This window comes from Neophocaena asiaeorientalis, unplaced genomic scaffold (assembly GCF_003031525.2).
Source record: "Neophocaena asiaeorientalis asiaeorientalis breed wild unplaced genomic scaffold, Neophocaena_asiaeorientalis_V1.1 scaffold275, whole genome shotgun sequence".
Classification (NCBI taxonomy): domain Eukaryota; kingdom Metazoa; phylum Chordata; class Mammalia; order Artiodactyla; family Phocoenidae; genus Neophocaena; species Neophocaena asiaeorientalis.
The window spans coordinates 7,475,203-7,489,043 of NW_020173679.1; the positions used below are offsets into that span (position 1 = coordinate 7,475,203).

Consider the following 13,841-nt stretch of genomic DNA (forward strand, 5'->3'; position numbering starts at 1 on the left):
AGCGCTCATCCATCCACGTTCTCCAGCTCCTCACCTGCCTCCACCCTGTCCTTGGCTCACTCTCACTCCTCCTCAGCTCATTCACTTGGTGAGCTTGTGGTCGCCCCTCACTGTGTACCTGGCCAATCAGGACTCATCCTCCTTGGGGGACTTCAGGATGAAGGAGTGGGGGCCCTAGGCCTGCCTCACACAAGCTTCCCTCCATGAAACTTCAGCTCAAAGCTGCCGGTTCAGCCCCCAGCAGGCCAACCCCTTTGGCCTCCACGGCCCGGACTCCCCTCTGCGCCCCTGCTGGGGGCCTGGACAGAAAACCAGCTGGCGCTCTGGGAGCGAGCAGCCCCCACCCTTGGTGCTGAGCCCGCTCCCCTGCTCAGTGCCCTTCCCTGTGTCTCTCCCCGTCTCTGTTCTCTCTTCCAGAGAGGAGCCTGTAGCCTGCCCTCCGGCTCCGGCTCTGGTCTGGCTGGGGCAAGACCGCTGCAGCCTGCAGCCCCCATTGACCCCGCCCACGGACCTAACAATAAACTCGGCTCCACCTCCACCTGCTGCGTGTCTCTGGGGGGGGAAGGGTGAGGGGAGGACAGCAGTGTGCACTCTGGACCCCCTTCCTTCCCACCCTCACCTTAGCCCGACGGGCCCTAGTTGGTGGGAGCCGCCTCTATGGGGCCACAGGCTCCTTTGCCAGAGGGGCTTGCTCTGTCCTCACCCTCATTTTGATGAGGCCCAGAGAGGGGCAGGGGGCTCGCACAGGGGAACCGAGCTCTTGCTACTCCCCCGCCAGGAACCCAAGGACTGAGCTCAGAGCATCCTGGGGTCCATCTCCTGTTCAGAGGATACCTCAGGTCCTGGGTGTGCTGGGCTGCGGGAGTCTGACCCTGAGCAGAGAGGCCCAAGGAGGTATCGATTCACTGATGGGCAGTCTGGTTGGTCCCCCACATCCAGGGGTGACTCCCTCTGTCCCATGGGGAGCAGCCACGTGGAAGAAGAAAGGCAGTGCTGGGACTCCTCACTTCCTGGAATGCCTGTGTCCCCACCTCTGCCACCTGGGGGATGCGGGGTTAGAACCCTCCTACGAGTGATGCCAACAGACATTCCCTCTGCAAAGGCAGAATCAGCTGTTTCAACGGGGAAAGTGGGTACCACACTCACTTATGATCAGTGTGGACTTGAACTGCCCTCAATTGCCCCCCAGGGCAGAGCCTAGACCCAGGGAAGGTGGGCAAGGGGAGGCCTTCCTGAGTGTTCCTGGAGGGGACCCAGGGGAGACTCCTCTCCTGCCACCTCCCCACACCAAATTCCTGGGAACAGGAAAGTCCCCTTCACTTCTGGTGCCCCTTTCCCCCAGGCAGGCCCTGACATGGCTCCCTCCCCGCACCCCTGGAACTGTGACTCTGGCCCAGGGTTCCCCACACCAGGAGCCTCAGCTTAGGGCCTCCATCCTCCCTGGGGTTGTGAGTGGGGCCCCTGCAGAATGTACCTCCGAGGGTCACTTGTTTCAGCTAAATCCTGGAAGCCAGAGAGACCCCTCCCTAAATTGTCCCTTCAGCCACTGGGTGGGGCGTTCAGTCTCAGGAGATGCCTCTGGGGCTGGCGTGTGACAGTGGACACCTGGCTCACCCCGCCTGTCCTCTCCCCTCTCCCCAGCCCTGTGCTCAGGCCAGGTCTTCACCGCCCGGTCTGGGGTGCTCAGCAGCCCTGGATACCCTCAGCCGTACCCCAAACTCTCCAGCTGCACCTACAGCATCCGCCTGGAGGAGGGGTTCCGTGTCACCCTGGACTTCGTGGAGTCCTTTGACGTGGAGATGCACCCTGAGACCCAGTGCCCCTACGACTCCCTGAAGGTCTGGTTCCCCTGGCCGCTGCCTCCCCCTGGCCCGGCAGGTCCTGAGGTGACAGGGGCCTCTCCACTTTCAGATTCAAACAGACAAGGAGGAATATGGCCCATTTTGTGGGAAGACGTTGCCCCGCAGGATTGAAACCAAGAGCAACACTGTGACCATCACCTTTGCCACCGATCAGTCGGGGGACCACACGGGCTGGAAGATCCACTACAACAGCACAGGTGAGGGCAGGTGGGGCTCCGATTCGGCAGGGAGCTCTTCCAGAAGCATCAAGGAGCCACATAGGATGGAACTCTTCCTGGCCGGGCCTGGGAAGTTAGGGGAGGGAAAAGTTTTCCTTAACCCTCTTAGTGTCCCTGGCTGGGTCTGAAAAGCAACCTGACAGGTTAACAGGGAAAAAAAGCATACATGTTTATGTCATGTACATTTTATGTGGTACAGGAGCCTCTGTAAGGAAATAAAGACGCAGAGAGACAGCTGGACCTGTGGACTTTTGTGCTAGGTTTGCTGTGGAGTATGGTAGGCTGAGGAATATGAAGAAAGGGTGGAAAACGGGGTGGGGAACTTAGCCAGGCCTGTTAGTATTGTTCTTGGCATCCTTTTGTCTTTGGTGATAAGGCTTCCCTCTGGGTGTAGGGCAGACACCTCTCACATGAGGGTCTTATGACCTGCTTCAGGGAAGAAGGGCGAGGGGCGGGGAATCAGAGTGACCTTCCTGCTTCTGCCATTTTCTCAAACTCCCAGCTTAAAATCATCAACATGCCAAGGTGCCGTATTTTGAGGTAGTGTGTCCTGAACTCCATCAGAAGACAGGCCAGGTTTGAGTGGGGTCGTCTGTGAGGCAGGGGTCCCCTATGGGAAGTGCCACCCCCCCATTCATCCACCCACTCGCTCACCGCTCCATCCAACCATCCCTCCTTCTACCCATTTACCCATCCAAACAGCCATCCTTCTCTCCTTCCCTACCTCTCACCCTCCCCTCTTCCATTCACCCAGCCATCCAACCATCCTTCCTTCCATCTGTAGGGGAGGAAATAATAATTTTCCCTCTGCGCTTCCAAATTCTTGGCTGGGAACAAGAGACATTAACGAGAGAAAAAGAAACACGTTTATGAACATGGATATCTCGTGCATACGTGGGAGATAACCCAGGGGAAAATGAGTCTCAGAGGCAGCTTAGAATTCAGGCTTAAACATCTTCAGCTAAAGACAAAAGAGAGAAAGCGTACAGGGGAGTCCAGTTATGAGGAGGTGACCAGGAAAAGCATGGTAAGCAAGAGTAAGATTCGTTATGCAGATTAAAGACTGTCTTCTTTTTATTGCTTTTGAAATTTAATTTTAGTAAAAAAAATTTTTCTGTCTTTTCCTTTGTTAAGAGTTTCTAGTGATTTAGTCATCCTACTCCTGGTACAGAGTTCGAGACACTCTTACGAATGGAGATTTCCTCTGTAAACGTAAATTTCCCTTAGAAAAGGGTACTTTCTATTCTGCTTTCAGAGTCTCTCCTGTGTCTGCTGTTTCATAAGATAATCAGCTCAAAATACAGTTGGCTTCCCACACCCGTGGATGTAGAGCCCGTGGATACAGATGGCTGACACTCTGCCTTTTTATTTTCTTTTGGCCCAGAAGCTTGTGGGATGATGTTAGTTTTCCGACCAGGGATTGAACCCATGCCCTCGGCAGTGAAAGCGCTGAGTCCTAACCACTGGACCGCCAGGGCGTTCCCTCTGCCATTTTGTATAAGGGACTTGAGCAACCGCAGATTTTGGTATCCACGGGGCTCCTGGAACCAATGCCCCACAGACATCGTGGGACAGCTCTAATCCTTATGCCAAGTCATGTTCATGCCACCCCTCACACACATCCATCTGTCCATCCTTCCCTCCTTCCATCCATCCATCTTATGGATGTGCACCGGGCCCTGTGTGGGGAATACGTAATACTTCTGCTGTCAGTCCAGTCTAGTCACAGCAACATGACCACAGCCCTGTGACAAGCACAGCCGAGCACCAGACACAGTGAGAGTCCAGAGGAGGGACCTGGCCCAGGCAGGGGCCGGGTGCTAACAAAAGGGGCCCGGGACACGAAACATACGAGATTGGATTGAAAGGACAGGTAGGTATTAGAGGAAGGTGGAAGGGTGTTCCAAGTGCAAGGGAAGTGTATGTGCAAAAGCCCAGAGGCTCCAGCTTTCTTGGTGTGAGCCGTAAGAGGGTGTGATGGGGTAGGCCGAGATGGGGGCTCCCGCCTGACATGGAGGGTTTGGACAGGGAGTCTGCACTCCGCCTCTCAGACCCTCCTCCACCACCTCTTCCTCGTGACAGACCCTCAAACGTAGACGGTAGTTCTTGGTGCCACCTCCTGAGACACGAGTCCAAGCCCCCCACCTTCCGGGCACTGACCTCTGGATGTGTCTGTCCCTCTCACCACTCTCAGCCAACAGGTCTTTCAGGATGTTTTTGGAAAGACAGAGTAACTGAGCTGGAGAAGCTCCAAAGCAAAACACCCAAAGCCCTGAGCTGTGCTCAGAGCACAGGCTGGGTGTCAGACTGCCCGGGTTGGCGTCCCGGCTGTAACGCATCCTGTTTCCTGGCCATGTGACATTGAACCTCTTAACATAACTTTTCTGAGACTTAATGTCCCAATTATCCAATGAAGGACAAATCTCCTTGGAAAGGTGGGGATTAGTGGGCTAACACAGAAGACACCGAGTGAGCATGGAGGAGGTGTTGAGTAATTTTAAAAATGAGATTGAATGAGGAAAGATATTAACCTTTGGGCCAGCTCTGTGGGAAAGGGTGAGAGACGGGTCAGTAGGGAAGAGACTAGCACTTTGGGAACATTTCATTTGCCTCTTGTTCATATTTAAAAAGCCTTTTGTTTTCCTGTGGGTCGAAGTAATAAAACGGAAGCACTGCTTTCAGAGTGAGTCAGAGGGAAGAGTCAGGCTTGCCAGGCTGGTGGGTGAGAAGGGGCCAGGACAGAGCCTGGAGGTGTGTGTGAAGGGAAATGCCAGCAGGGCCCTGGCCTGGGTATGAGGTGGCCTCGGGAAGCCCTGGGCCCCGACAGGGCCACCTGGAACATCCCTGGAGATTGGTTCCAAGAGGGGAGACCCTGGGGCCTGCCTGGGACTGAGAGTCACTGCAGGACACAGGGGTCAGCTGCTGGACGAAGCAGGGGACTGGGCAAATGACCTGCATGGGCTGAGGGGTGGCCTTGGGGGATGGGCAGCCATGGGGGACTGGCTGAAGGCTTGGGGTGACAACAGGCCAGGGTTTGGGGGCCAAAGTGGAAGCCAGCCGTGAGCCCCGTGGGTATGTGCTCACAAGGGACGTACGAGGCTTCCTGAGTGCCTCTCTGAGCCACAGGGGCTGCTGTGAGGATTCGCTGGCTGCAACCCCCTGTTGCCCAGCACTTATTAGCAAAGCGATTTCCTCTGTGCTTCACATTTGGTCCTCGCAACAGCCCTAGAAGCCGAGCAAACGTTCTCATCACTCTCAGCTTACAGATGAGGAAACTGAGGCTTTCCTGTGATTTTAACCCATGCTGTCCAGCTCTTTCCCCCCCCCAAGTTACACACTCCCCCGGTTTTCAGCAGTGTGTGTGAGGCCCCTGGCATGGAGCAGATGCTCCCTTTGCCGTGACCTTGCTCCCTTACCACGTGCCTGGCTTTCTTTTCATCACTTTGGCTGAAGCCCAGGCCAGGAGACAAATCTTAATTTGTACGCTAGGCAGCCGAGAGTTTAATCTTGCCTTTGGTTTTAAATCTTAAGAACTCTACCCCACTGTGGCAAGCTCTCTTTACACGTTGTTTCATTTATAAACCAGGAACTTCTAATTGCTAAATTCAGACTTGCTGCTATAGAGCCAGCTAAACCCCCGACATCTGGTTTCCTTGCACAGCTCAGCCCTGCCCTGACCCGACGGCACCACCTAACGGCCACATCTCCCCTGTGCAGGCCACATACATCATGAAGGACCGCTTCTTTGTCTTCTGCGAGTCGGGCTACGAACTTCTGCAAGTAAGTTAATACAAAGCTGTTTAAGTGCACCACAATCATGACGGTTTTTTTTTTTTTTTTTTTTTTAGGCTGTCCGGGAGCCTCTCACTGTCGTGGCCTCTCCCGTTGCGGAGCACAGGCTCCGGATGCGCAGGCTCAGCGGCCATGGCTCACGGGCCCAGCCGCTCCGCGGCATGTGGGATCCTCCCCGACCGGGGCACGAACCCGCGTCCCCTGCATCGGCAGGCGGACTCGCAACCACTGCGCCACCAGGGAAGCCCCTCATGACGGTTTTTGAATGAATACATATTTATATCAGCAAATATGTGGAAGGAAAATGGGGAAACAGCTGTTGTCAGCATGGTGGTTTACTTTGCCTATGATTAAACAATAAAATTCAAAGAAATGATACATTTGCTAAGAGAAACGGCTACAGAGAATTTTCTATTCTTAGGAACTCCGCTTTTTAAAATTTTTTTAAAATTTATTATTTTTGGCTGCGTTGGGTCTTTGTTGCTGTGCATGGGCTTTCTCTAGTTGCGGCGAGGGGGGCGCTACTCTTTGTTGTTTCGGTGGCTTCTCTTGTTGTAGAGCACGGGCACCAGGTGCGCGGGATCCAGTAGTTGTGGCATGCAGGCTCAGTAGTTATGGCTCGTGGGCTCTAGAGCACAGGCTCAGTAGCTGTGGCCCACGGGCCCAGTTGCTCCGCGGCATGTGGGATCTTCCCCGACCAGGGCTCGAACCCGTGTCCCCTGCACTGGCAGGCGGATTCTCAACCACTGCGCCACCAGGGAAACCCAGAACTCCGCTTTTTAAAAAAGCTTTTTCTTTTTTTTTTTTTTGGAAAGCTGGCGATTAAAATGAACACCTTTTCTCTGTTCACACACATTACAGCAGCTCTTGGTAAAGCAGCTGAAATGTTTGTCATGTGCTCTGTGTTATCACCTTGCATTAAATCAAGTTCCTCCTGGTCAAATGACCTTTACATGAAACAACTCCTGGGCCCACAAAAAAATTAAATGGCCCTTGGAAACAGTATATTCTGCAAAGTTATAAACAGTGACCACTGTTAAGGGAGAAGGAGGATAATTTCAAAAAATGCTTAGTGAGTTGCTTTAGGGGCACAGGTTAGAGATTCACATGTCCTCTTTATGTTCTTCAAAATGTCACTGAATCCCAGTGGTAAAAAGCAGTAACACTGAAAAGATAGCTGGTTATGCAACCAGTCCTGTGGAGGGACAACTGCCCCCGACCCCAAAAAAGTGAGACACTTTGTTCAACTTGTAAACTTCTCGGCGGGCTCTTTCCACAGCAACTTGGACCCAAGCCTGTTCAGTTTCTGAGGAAAAAAGAAGTCATCCTGCTCTCCTTCGAAGCATAAAGCTTCAGTCAAAGCCACCTTCTTTCATTTTAAAGTCTGGTTTTAGAAAAATATTTAAGTCAGTCAAAAATGTCCCGCTAAATATTAGCAACGGAAAGTGATTGAGGACACACATGCGAAGCTTCTGGAAATATTGATATTTTAAATAACTTTCCTCCAGTTAATAGCCACAGGCTAGAAAAATCCAGACACATTCACTCCATGTCTGATCAGGCTGATCTTCCCCAAACTTTTGACTGTCACCCTTTGGCACTTTACATAAAGAAATGGTGGAACACCAGCAGGAACTTGTGAGAAATCTGACGTATTCTTGGATTAAGTGGAAAGCAGAAAATATAAACTGCTGCAGAGGTCAACATCTTTAAAACTGAGATACACACATAGGTGACATCACCAACAAGTACACACATGTATCAAGGCAGTTGGGCTGCGTGTCCAGTCATGTGGGTGCATCACCCCCTTGGGAGCATCTCTTGAAACACTCGAAGAAGAACTATCGTGGGAGCAGAGCTTTGGGGAGTGGTTTCATGATATAAACAAGGAAATTAATATTTTCTCAATTCCTCTTTAGGGTTATTGGCCCCTGAAATCATTTGTTGCAGTCTGTCAGACAGATGGATCTTGGGACCAACCGATGCCGGAGTGCAGCAGTACGTATGTGTGACCACAACACCTGTATAGCTGCTTCTGCTACTACTGCTGCTTCTGGTCTTTTTTAAAAATGATTTATCAGGGCTTGAATTCCAAATTTGCTTCTCATCCTCAGTCTCTCAGAGCACTTTTAAGAGGTTAAAACAGGACCAAGCTACTAGGAAAAGTATTTGCTTCAGAAAAGTATGGTATTTAAAAATATTTTTCTAAGTATAAAATACTCATAAAAGATGGGAAATAGAGAAAATTACAAACATTATAATATTCATAATCCCGCCGTATCAGAGCATAATCACTCGTTATTTTGGTGCACAGCCCTCCAATTACATATATCACACATGTAAACATGTATAGGCTACTGTTTGTAGGGGCATATACGCATCAAACTGGGATAACGGTGTTCACTACCATTTTGTGAACTAAGAATCACATACCTTATTTTTAATATTTTTAAAATTATGATACGTGTTAAATGGAAAAACCATATAAATTCACAAAAATATACAGTGAAAGCCTCTCTTGCCCAAATCCTCAAACTACCTGTAAGACACTGGGGTCCATTCCTTCATACTCTTTATTTCCTATACTATTTATACTAACATAGCTCACTATTACTTACTTTTGAACTAAATCTGACTGCAATGTACTCTTCCCCCCAACATTGTTGGGTTATCTTTCCACAACAATCCAATCACTCATAGAGCTGCTCCTTCTTTTTAATGACTGCATAGTATTGAATCAGAGGACCTATGCTTTTTATTTCATGTGATTTCTATTGTTTCCAGTTTTTTACTATTACATACGCTGCCATAGTTAACACCTCTGGACGTATACTTTCACATATTTTTAAAAAATAATTGTTTTTGGCTGCATTGGGTCTTCGTTGTTTTGCGCAGGCTTCCTCTAGTTGCACTGAGCAGGGGCTACTCGCCGCCGCGGCACGCTGTCCCCTCACTGCAGTGGCCTCTCCCGTTGCAAAGCACAGGCTCCAGGCGTGTAGGCCTCAGTAGTTGTGGCACGTGGGCTCAGTAGTTGTGGCTCGCATTCTCCAGAGTGCAGGCCCAGTAGTTGTGGCACACGGGCCTACTTGCTCCGTGGCATGTGGGATCCTCCCGGACTAGGGCTCAAACCTGCGTCCCCTGCATTGGCAGGTGGACTCCTAACCACTGCGCCAGCAGGGAAGTCCCTACTTTGACGTATTTTTTTGCAAGGGTTTCTACAAAATTCCTAGGGGAATATTATTTCAAAATTTATATTCCCGTGAGACTACCAATTCTTTACTACCAATTCTTCTAGTTTAAAAACCAGTAAAGAGCCGGCACCGAAGGACTGTTGGACTAAGGTATGGGTTTGAGCTCTGATTCTGCCACTTTTCACTGGGTAGTTACGGGCATCTCATCTGTGGAGAATTAAGGCAACGTAGACAATGCACTTGACACAAAGCCAGACACACTGCTATTAAGTTGCTAAAAACGATTTATCTTTTAAAATCCACAGAAATACATCAACAATTTTTAGATGTCTGTGCACAAAACTTTGACTTTTAGACTGGTATCACTTTGTCTCACAAATTGGTTATGCCACATTAGTAATGTCCTAACAGTTGTGAATTCTAACCCAAACTCAAGGTATTATGACTTCCAGGTCTTCTAAAAAGGTCAATTTAGGAAAAGGATCATAAGACCAAATTCTTCGGTCTTTGTATTGTTCTATTTTTAAGGCTAACCAAATTGTACCATTTAACATCAAACCAGACTGTATAGGCATATGCAGGCTGTGCTGTTTTCTTTCTTTTGTGAGTGCTAAGGAAGTCCAAGTAGTTTCAAATTCCCTTCCTTTAGGGAAGGCATCATACAACTCGTTGCCTAGGGCCTTCATTTCAACCTAGCCATTTAGTTAGGAAGAGATGAGAGTGATGCTTTAAAATCACACTAAGGTGATTCTCTCCATTTTCAGAGATGAAATGATGTCCATCTTGAATATGACTTCAAGTTATAACAACACACAGCACAACCACCTATCAGTCTCCACATCGTTTTAATGTTAGGATTCAAAGTACAAACTGACTTCCCTCTCCTGTGTTTATTAGTTGTTGACTGTGGCCCTCCTGATGACCTACCCAGTGGCCAAGTGGACTATATAACGGGTGCCGAGGTGACCATATATAAAGCTGTGGTTCAATATCGCTGTAATGAGTTCTACACAATGAGAACAGATGATGGTAAGCAAACTGTTCAAAGTTGGGGGTGGGTGATATTTGGAACCTAAGCCCTCATGATCTGAAAATAAACTTATCCAACATTTTTGGCTAAGGCTAGACAAAAGATTAAAAGGCACTTCTTCCACCTGCGAAGTGAAATATAGCTGAAGTGACTTTAATGTCAATTTGCAAGAATCTGAAAACAGATCTTATCTAGTAAATGACTACTACAAACACACAATATATTCCAAATGGTTTAATTTAACAAGTCAAAACCTTATCATTAAGCACTTAAGATCTTGATACATATTCAAGTTACACATCTAAAAGGTTTCCACTTTGCAAGCATACATGGAATGCAGAGACCTCCTGTTTATGAAATCATGTAAAATGGTTATTCAGACACCTCTATTTCCCCCTGATGCTCAAGAATCTACATTTTTCAAGGGGGGTATTCAAGCAAATGACAACCACCTTTTCACATGCAGTTAAACATTTTTGCTCTTTCAATGATTTGCAGGTAAATATGTGTGTGAGGCTGATGGATTCTGGACGAGCTCCAAAGGAGAAAAATCACCCCCCGTCTGTGAGCCTGGTAATGGATACATTTATACACAAGATTCATAACTGATGGAAAGTAGAACTGGGTAGCAGACAGTAAGTAGTGCTTCAGCTGTGTAGGCAGAAATGTAACTTCAGCACTTGGCTCTTACACCAACTTATTATTTCCAAATAGTATGTTCTCATTACCCCTTCCATATGGAGAGGTTGTTGGTGCTGACTGTATCAGTCATTTGATTATTTTTGACCTTTATAACTAGGCAAGCATAAAAAATTAAATGATTTTTAAAATTATCTTGAACCATTTATACATTTATAAACATGATTTCTTCTCTTTAAAAATGCTATTAAAACCCAAAGCTAATAACCTCATTATTTCCCTAAGCAATTGTTTTCAATGACATCTAGTTTTTAAACATTAATGCAATTTGCCTTTTAACAGTACTTAAAAAAAAAGTTTTACCAGAATCTGCTCTGAAGATATAGTTGAGTGCTTAAAAAAAAAATCAGAAAGGTAATAATATACTCATCACCCCTGTGTTATTTGACTTAGTCTTTTTAAAAAACCTGCATCTTAGCTGACAACAATGTTTGTAAGCTTTAATAAGAGCATTCTGCCATAACAGGAAACATATTTGCTACATTTATGAGCATATTTAGTTAGCAATACATAATAAAGTTTAGTGTTTGGAAGAAACAACTAGACCCAAAATAATTTCTGAACCTGAAGGTTCCTGGCTACAACTGCAACATTCTAATTTTTAAAAACATTTTAATGTACAAAGGTGAAAGTAATTCTGTAAATCCTATGATAGTGACCTTAGTTTCTGCTTTCCCAGAACTACATGGTAAATACCCCATTTTACAAGTAGGAAAACAGAAGCAATGAAAAGGTTATTTTTCATTTCCTACGCACATCAGCTCAGACAATTCCTGTTTGCCCTATTAAATATTTTCCCAATTGCGAGACCAAATTATTTTACCAAAACAAATCAGTTTCTAAAAGTTAATTTTCACTCACCTCATTTTCTGCGGAGCTAAAAAATACCAAATGGTTTTATCAGGTCTTTGAATAGTGTTTTAAGGTCTCACTTGCCTGTATAGGTGGACACCCACCAAATTATGTGATGCAATTTTTGGTTGACATTACATATACACAACTCCAAAGTGGTAATAATTGGAGAAAAAACACCATCGGGTTTCTATAAAGGCTCTATACATCTTTTTTCCCACAGTTTGTGGAATATCCACCCGTACCACAGAAGGTCGTATATATGGAGGACAAAATGCAAAGCTTGGCGATTTTCCTTGGCAAGCCCTGTTATTAGGTAAAACTATAGCAGCAGGTGCACTTCTATATGACAACTGGATCCTAACAGCTGCTCATGCTGTATATGAGCAAAGAGAAGACGCCTCCTCCCTAGACATTAGAATGGGTGTCCTGAAGAGACTGTCACCTCATTATACACAAGCCCGGGCCGAGGCCATTTTTATACATGAACGTTACACTCATAATGCTGGTTACGATAACGACATAGCATTGATTAAACTGAAGAACAAAGTTGTATTAAATAGCAACATCATGCCTGTTTGTTTGCCAAGAAAAGAAGCTGAATGCTTCATGAGAACCAATGATATTGGAACTGCATCTGGATGGGGATTAACCCAGAGGGGTTTTCTTGCCAGAAATCTAATGTTTGTTGACATACCAGTTGTTGACCATCAAAACTGTACTGCGGCATATGCAAAGAAGTCCTATCCGGGGGGAAGGGTAACTGACAACATGCTTTGTGCTGGTTTAGAAAGTGGGGGCAAGGACAGCTGTAAAGGCGACAGTGGCGGGGCATTAGTGTTTCTACATAATGAGACACAGAAATGGTTTGTGGGAGGAATAGTGTCCTGGGGTTCCATCAATTGTGGGGAAGCAGATCAGTATGGGGTCTACACAAAAGTCATTAACTATATTCCCTGGATCAAGAACATAATTAATAGTTTTTAACTTGTGTGTCTCCAGTGAGTACATGATTCTTTGTTCTAAAAAATACCTGTAAAAGACCTCGGCAGCAAACTGACCTGAGAAACATTAACACGACAGTTGCTGTTCCACCTCAAAACCAAACCAAACTACAGGTAAGGTGTGCCTTTCAGGCACTTCTCCACTTGCCACTTTTCTACCACTTACTCTCTGATTGAAGGGGACATAAACCATTGTAGTGATATTCACCGTTGCCAATCCAACAGAAACTCACTGGTTAAATTTGGACTGACTTACAAAAGTCCAGTGTCTTTTTGTACTGGCCATTTGCATTTCTGGAAATTGCCTGTTCATGTTCTTTAACTGTTTTTCTCCAGTTTTTGTACTTGTTCTTACTGTTCTCTGAGAGCGTTACATATTATAGCAGTATTGGTTCAGGAATTACTTTGAATCATGTTTTTCTTGGGTAGATAAATTGGAAATATCAATACTTTGGCCTAGGTATAGACTGATTTCCATGTTAAAAGCGATGCTATAATTTTTCACTTCTCAAACTGGCAGAAAAGAAGAGCATGGAACAGCACCAGTTCACACTGTCAAAGGCGACGAATTTTCTGAAGGACAATTTGGCAAATCTATTTCACAAGTCTTAAAAGCATGCACAGTCTTTGACCTGGTAATTCCAATGCTAAGATTTTAATTTAGCTGTGAGGATGTTCCTAGCACTTGGAAATAACCTAAATATTTTTTATTTTCAAATTCAGAAGACAGTTGAATCAAATGTGGCATTTCCATGAGATGAAATACAACATTAAAAATAAGTGGCGGTATTATTGATAAATCAATCTGTAGTGTTTTTTTCCTTCTTACCACGAACGTGGAATACTTGGGCACATTTAAAAATAGATTACAGATCGTACAACAGCTAAGTACAGAACTTAAATACACAGTTAAGGGTTACTCTCCTAGTATTCAACAACAAAAAATTATTCTAATTATCACATACATCTTCTGAATTACTAAGTACTCAACATCTTTTTCCTAAGGACAGCATTTAAGCTCTGACTTAACCTTAAAAATCTCATTTCACTTAGTTGGCCATTCCTCCCTAAAAAGCTTTAGTACTTAACATTTAACAAACTTTTTCATTCTAGCCAAACAGTTACCATTATATGTAGAAATTCATTGTGAGTTTTGACTAACTTCTCTTGTGCATATGAAGTGCAACTTCTTG

At 46.2% G+C, this 13,841-nt stretch overlaps 1 protein-coding gene across 1 annotated transcript in view; it reads left to right on the plus strand.

Moving 5' to 3' along the window:
• MASP2 (MBL associated serine protease 2) overlaps window positions 1-13,805 on the plus strand; it is a 15,579-nt gene extending 1,774 nt beyond the window's left edge. The window contains exons 5-11 of the mRNA XM_024750010.1: window positions 1,642-1,838; window positions 1,912-2,059; window positions 5,742-5,860; window positions 7,792-7,870; window positions 9,961-10,092; window positions 10,592-10,666; window positions 11,868-13,805. Of these exons, the coding sequence (XP_024605778.1) occupies window positions 1,642-1,838; window positions 1,912-2,059; window positions 5,742-5,860; window positions 7,792-7,870; window positions 9,961-10,092; window positions 10,592-10,666; window positions 11,868-12,631 (1,514 nt within the window). The 3' untranslated portion in view covers window positions 12,632-13,805. The remainder of the gene's footprint in view (window positions 1-1,641; window positions 1,839-1,911; window positions 2,060-5,741; window positions 5,861-7,791; window positions 7,871-9,960; window positions 10,093-10,591; window positions 10,667-11,867) is intronic.
• Window positions 13,806-13,841: the final 36 nt, after the last annotated feature.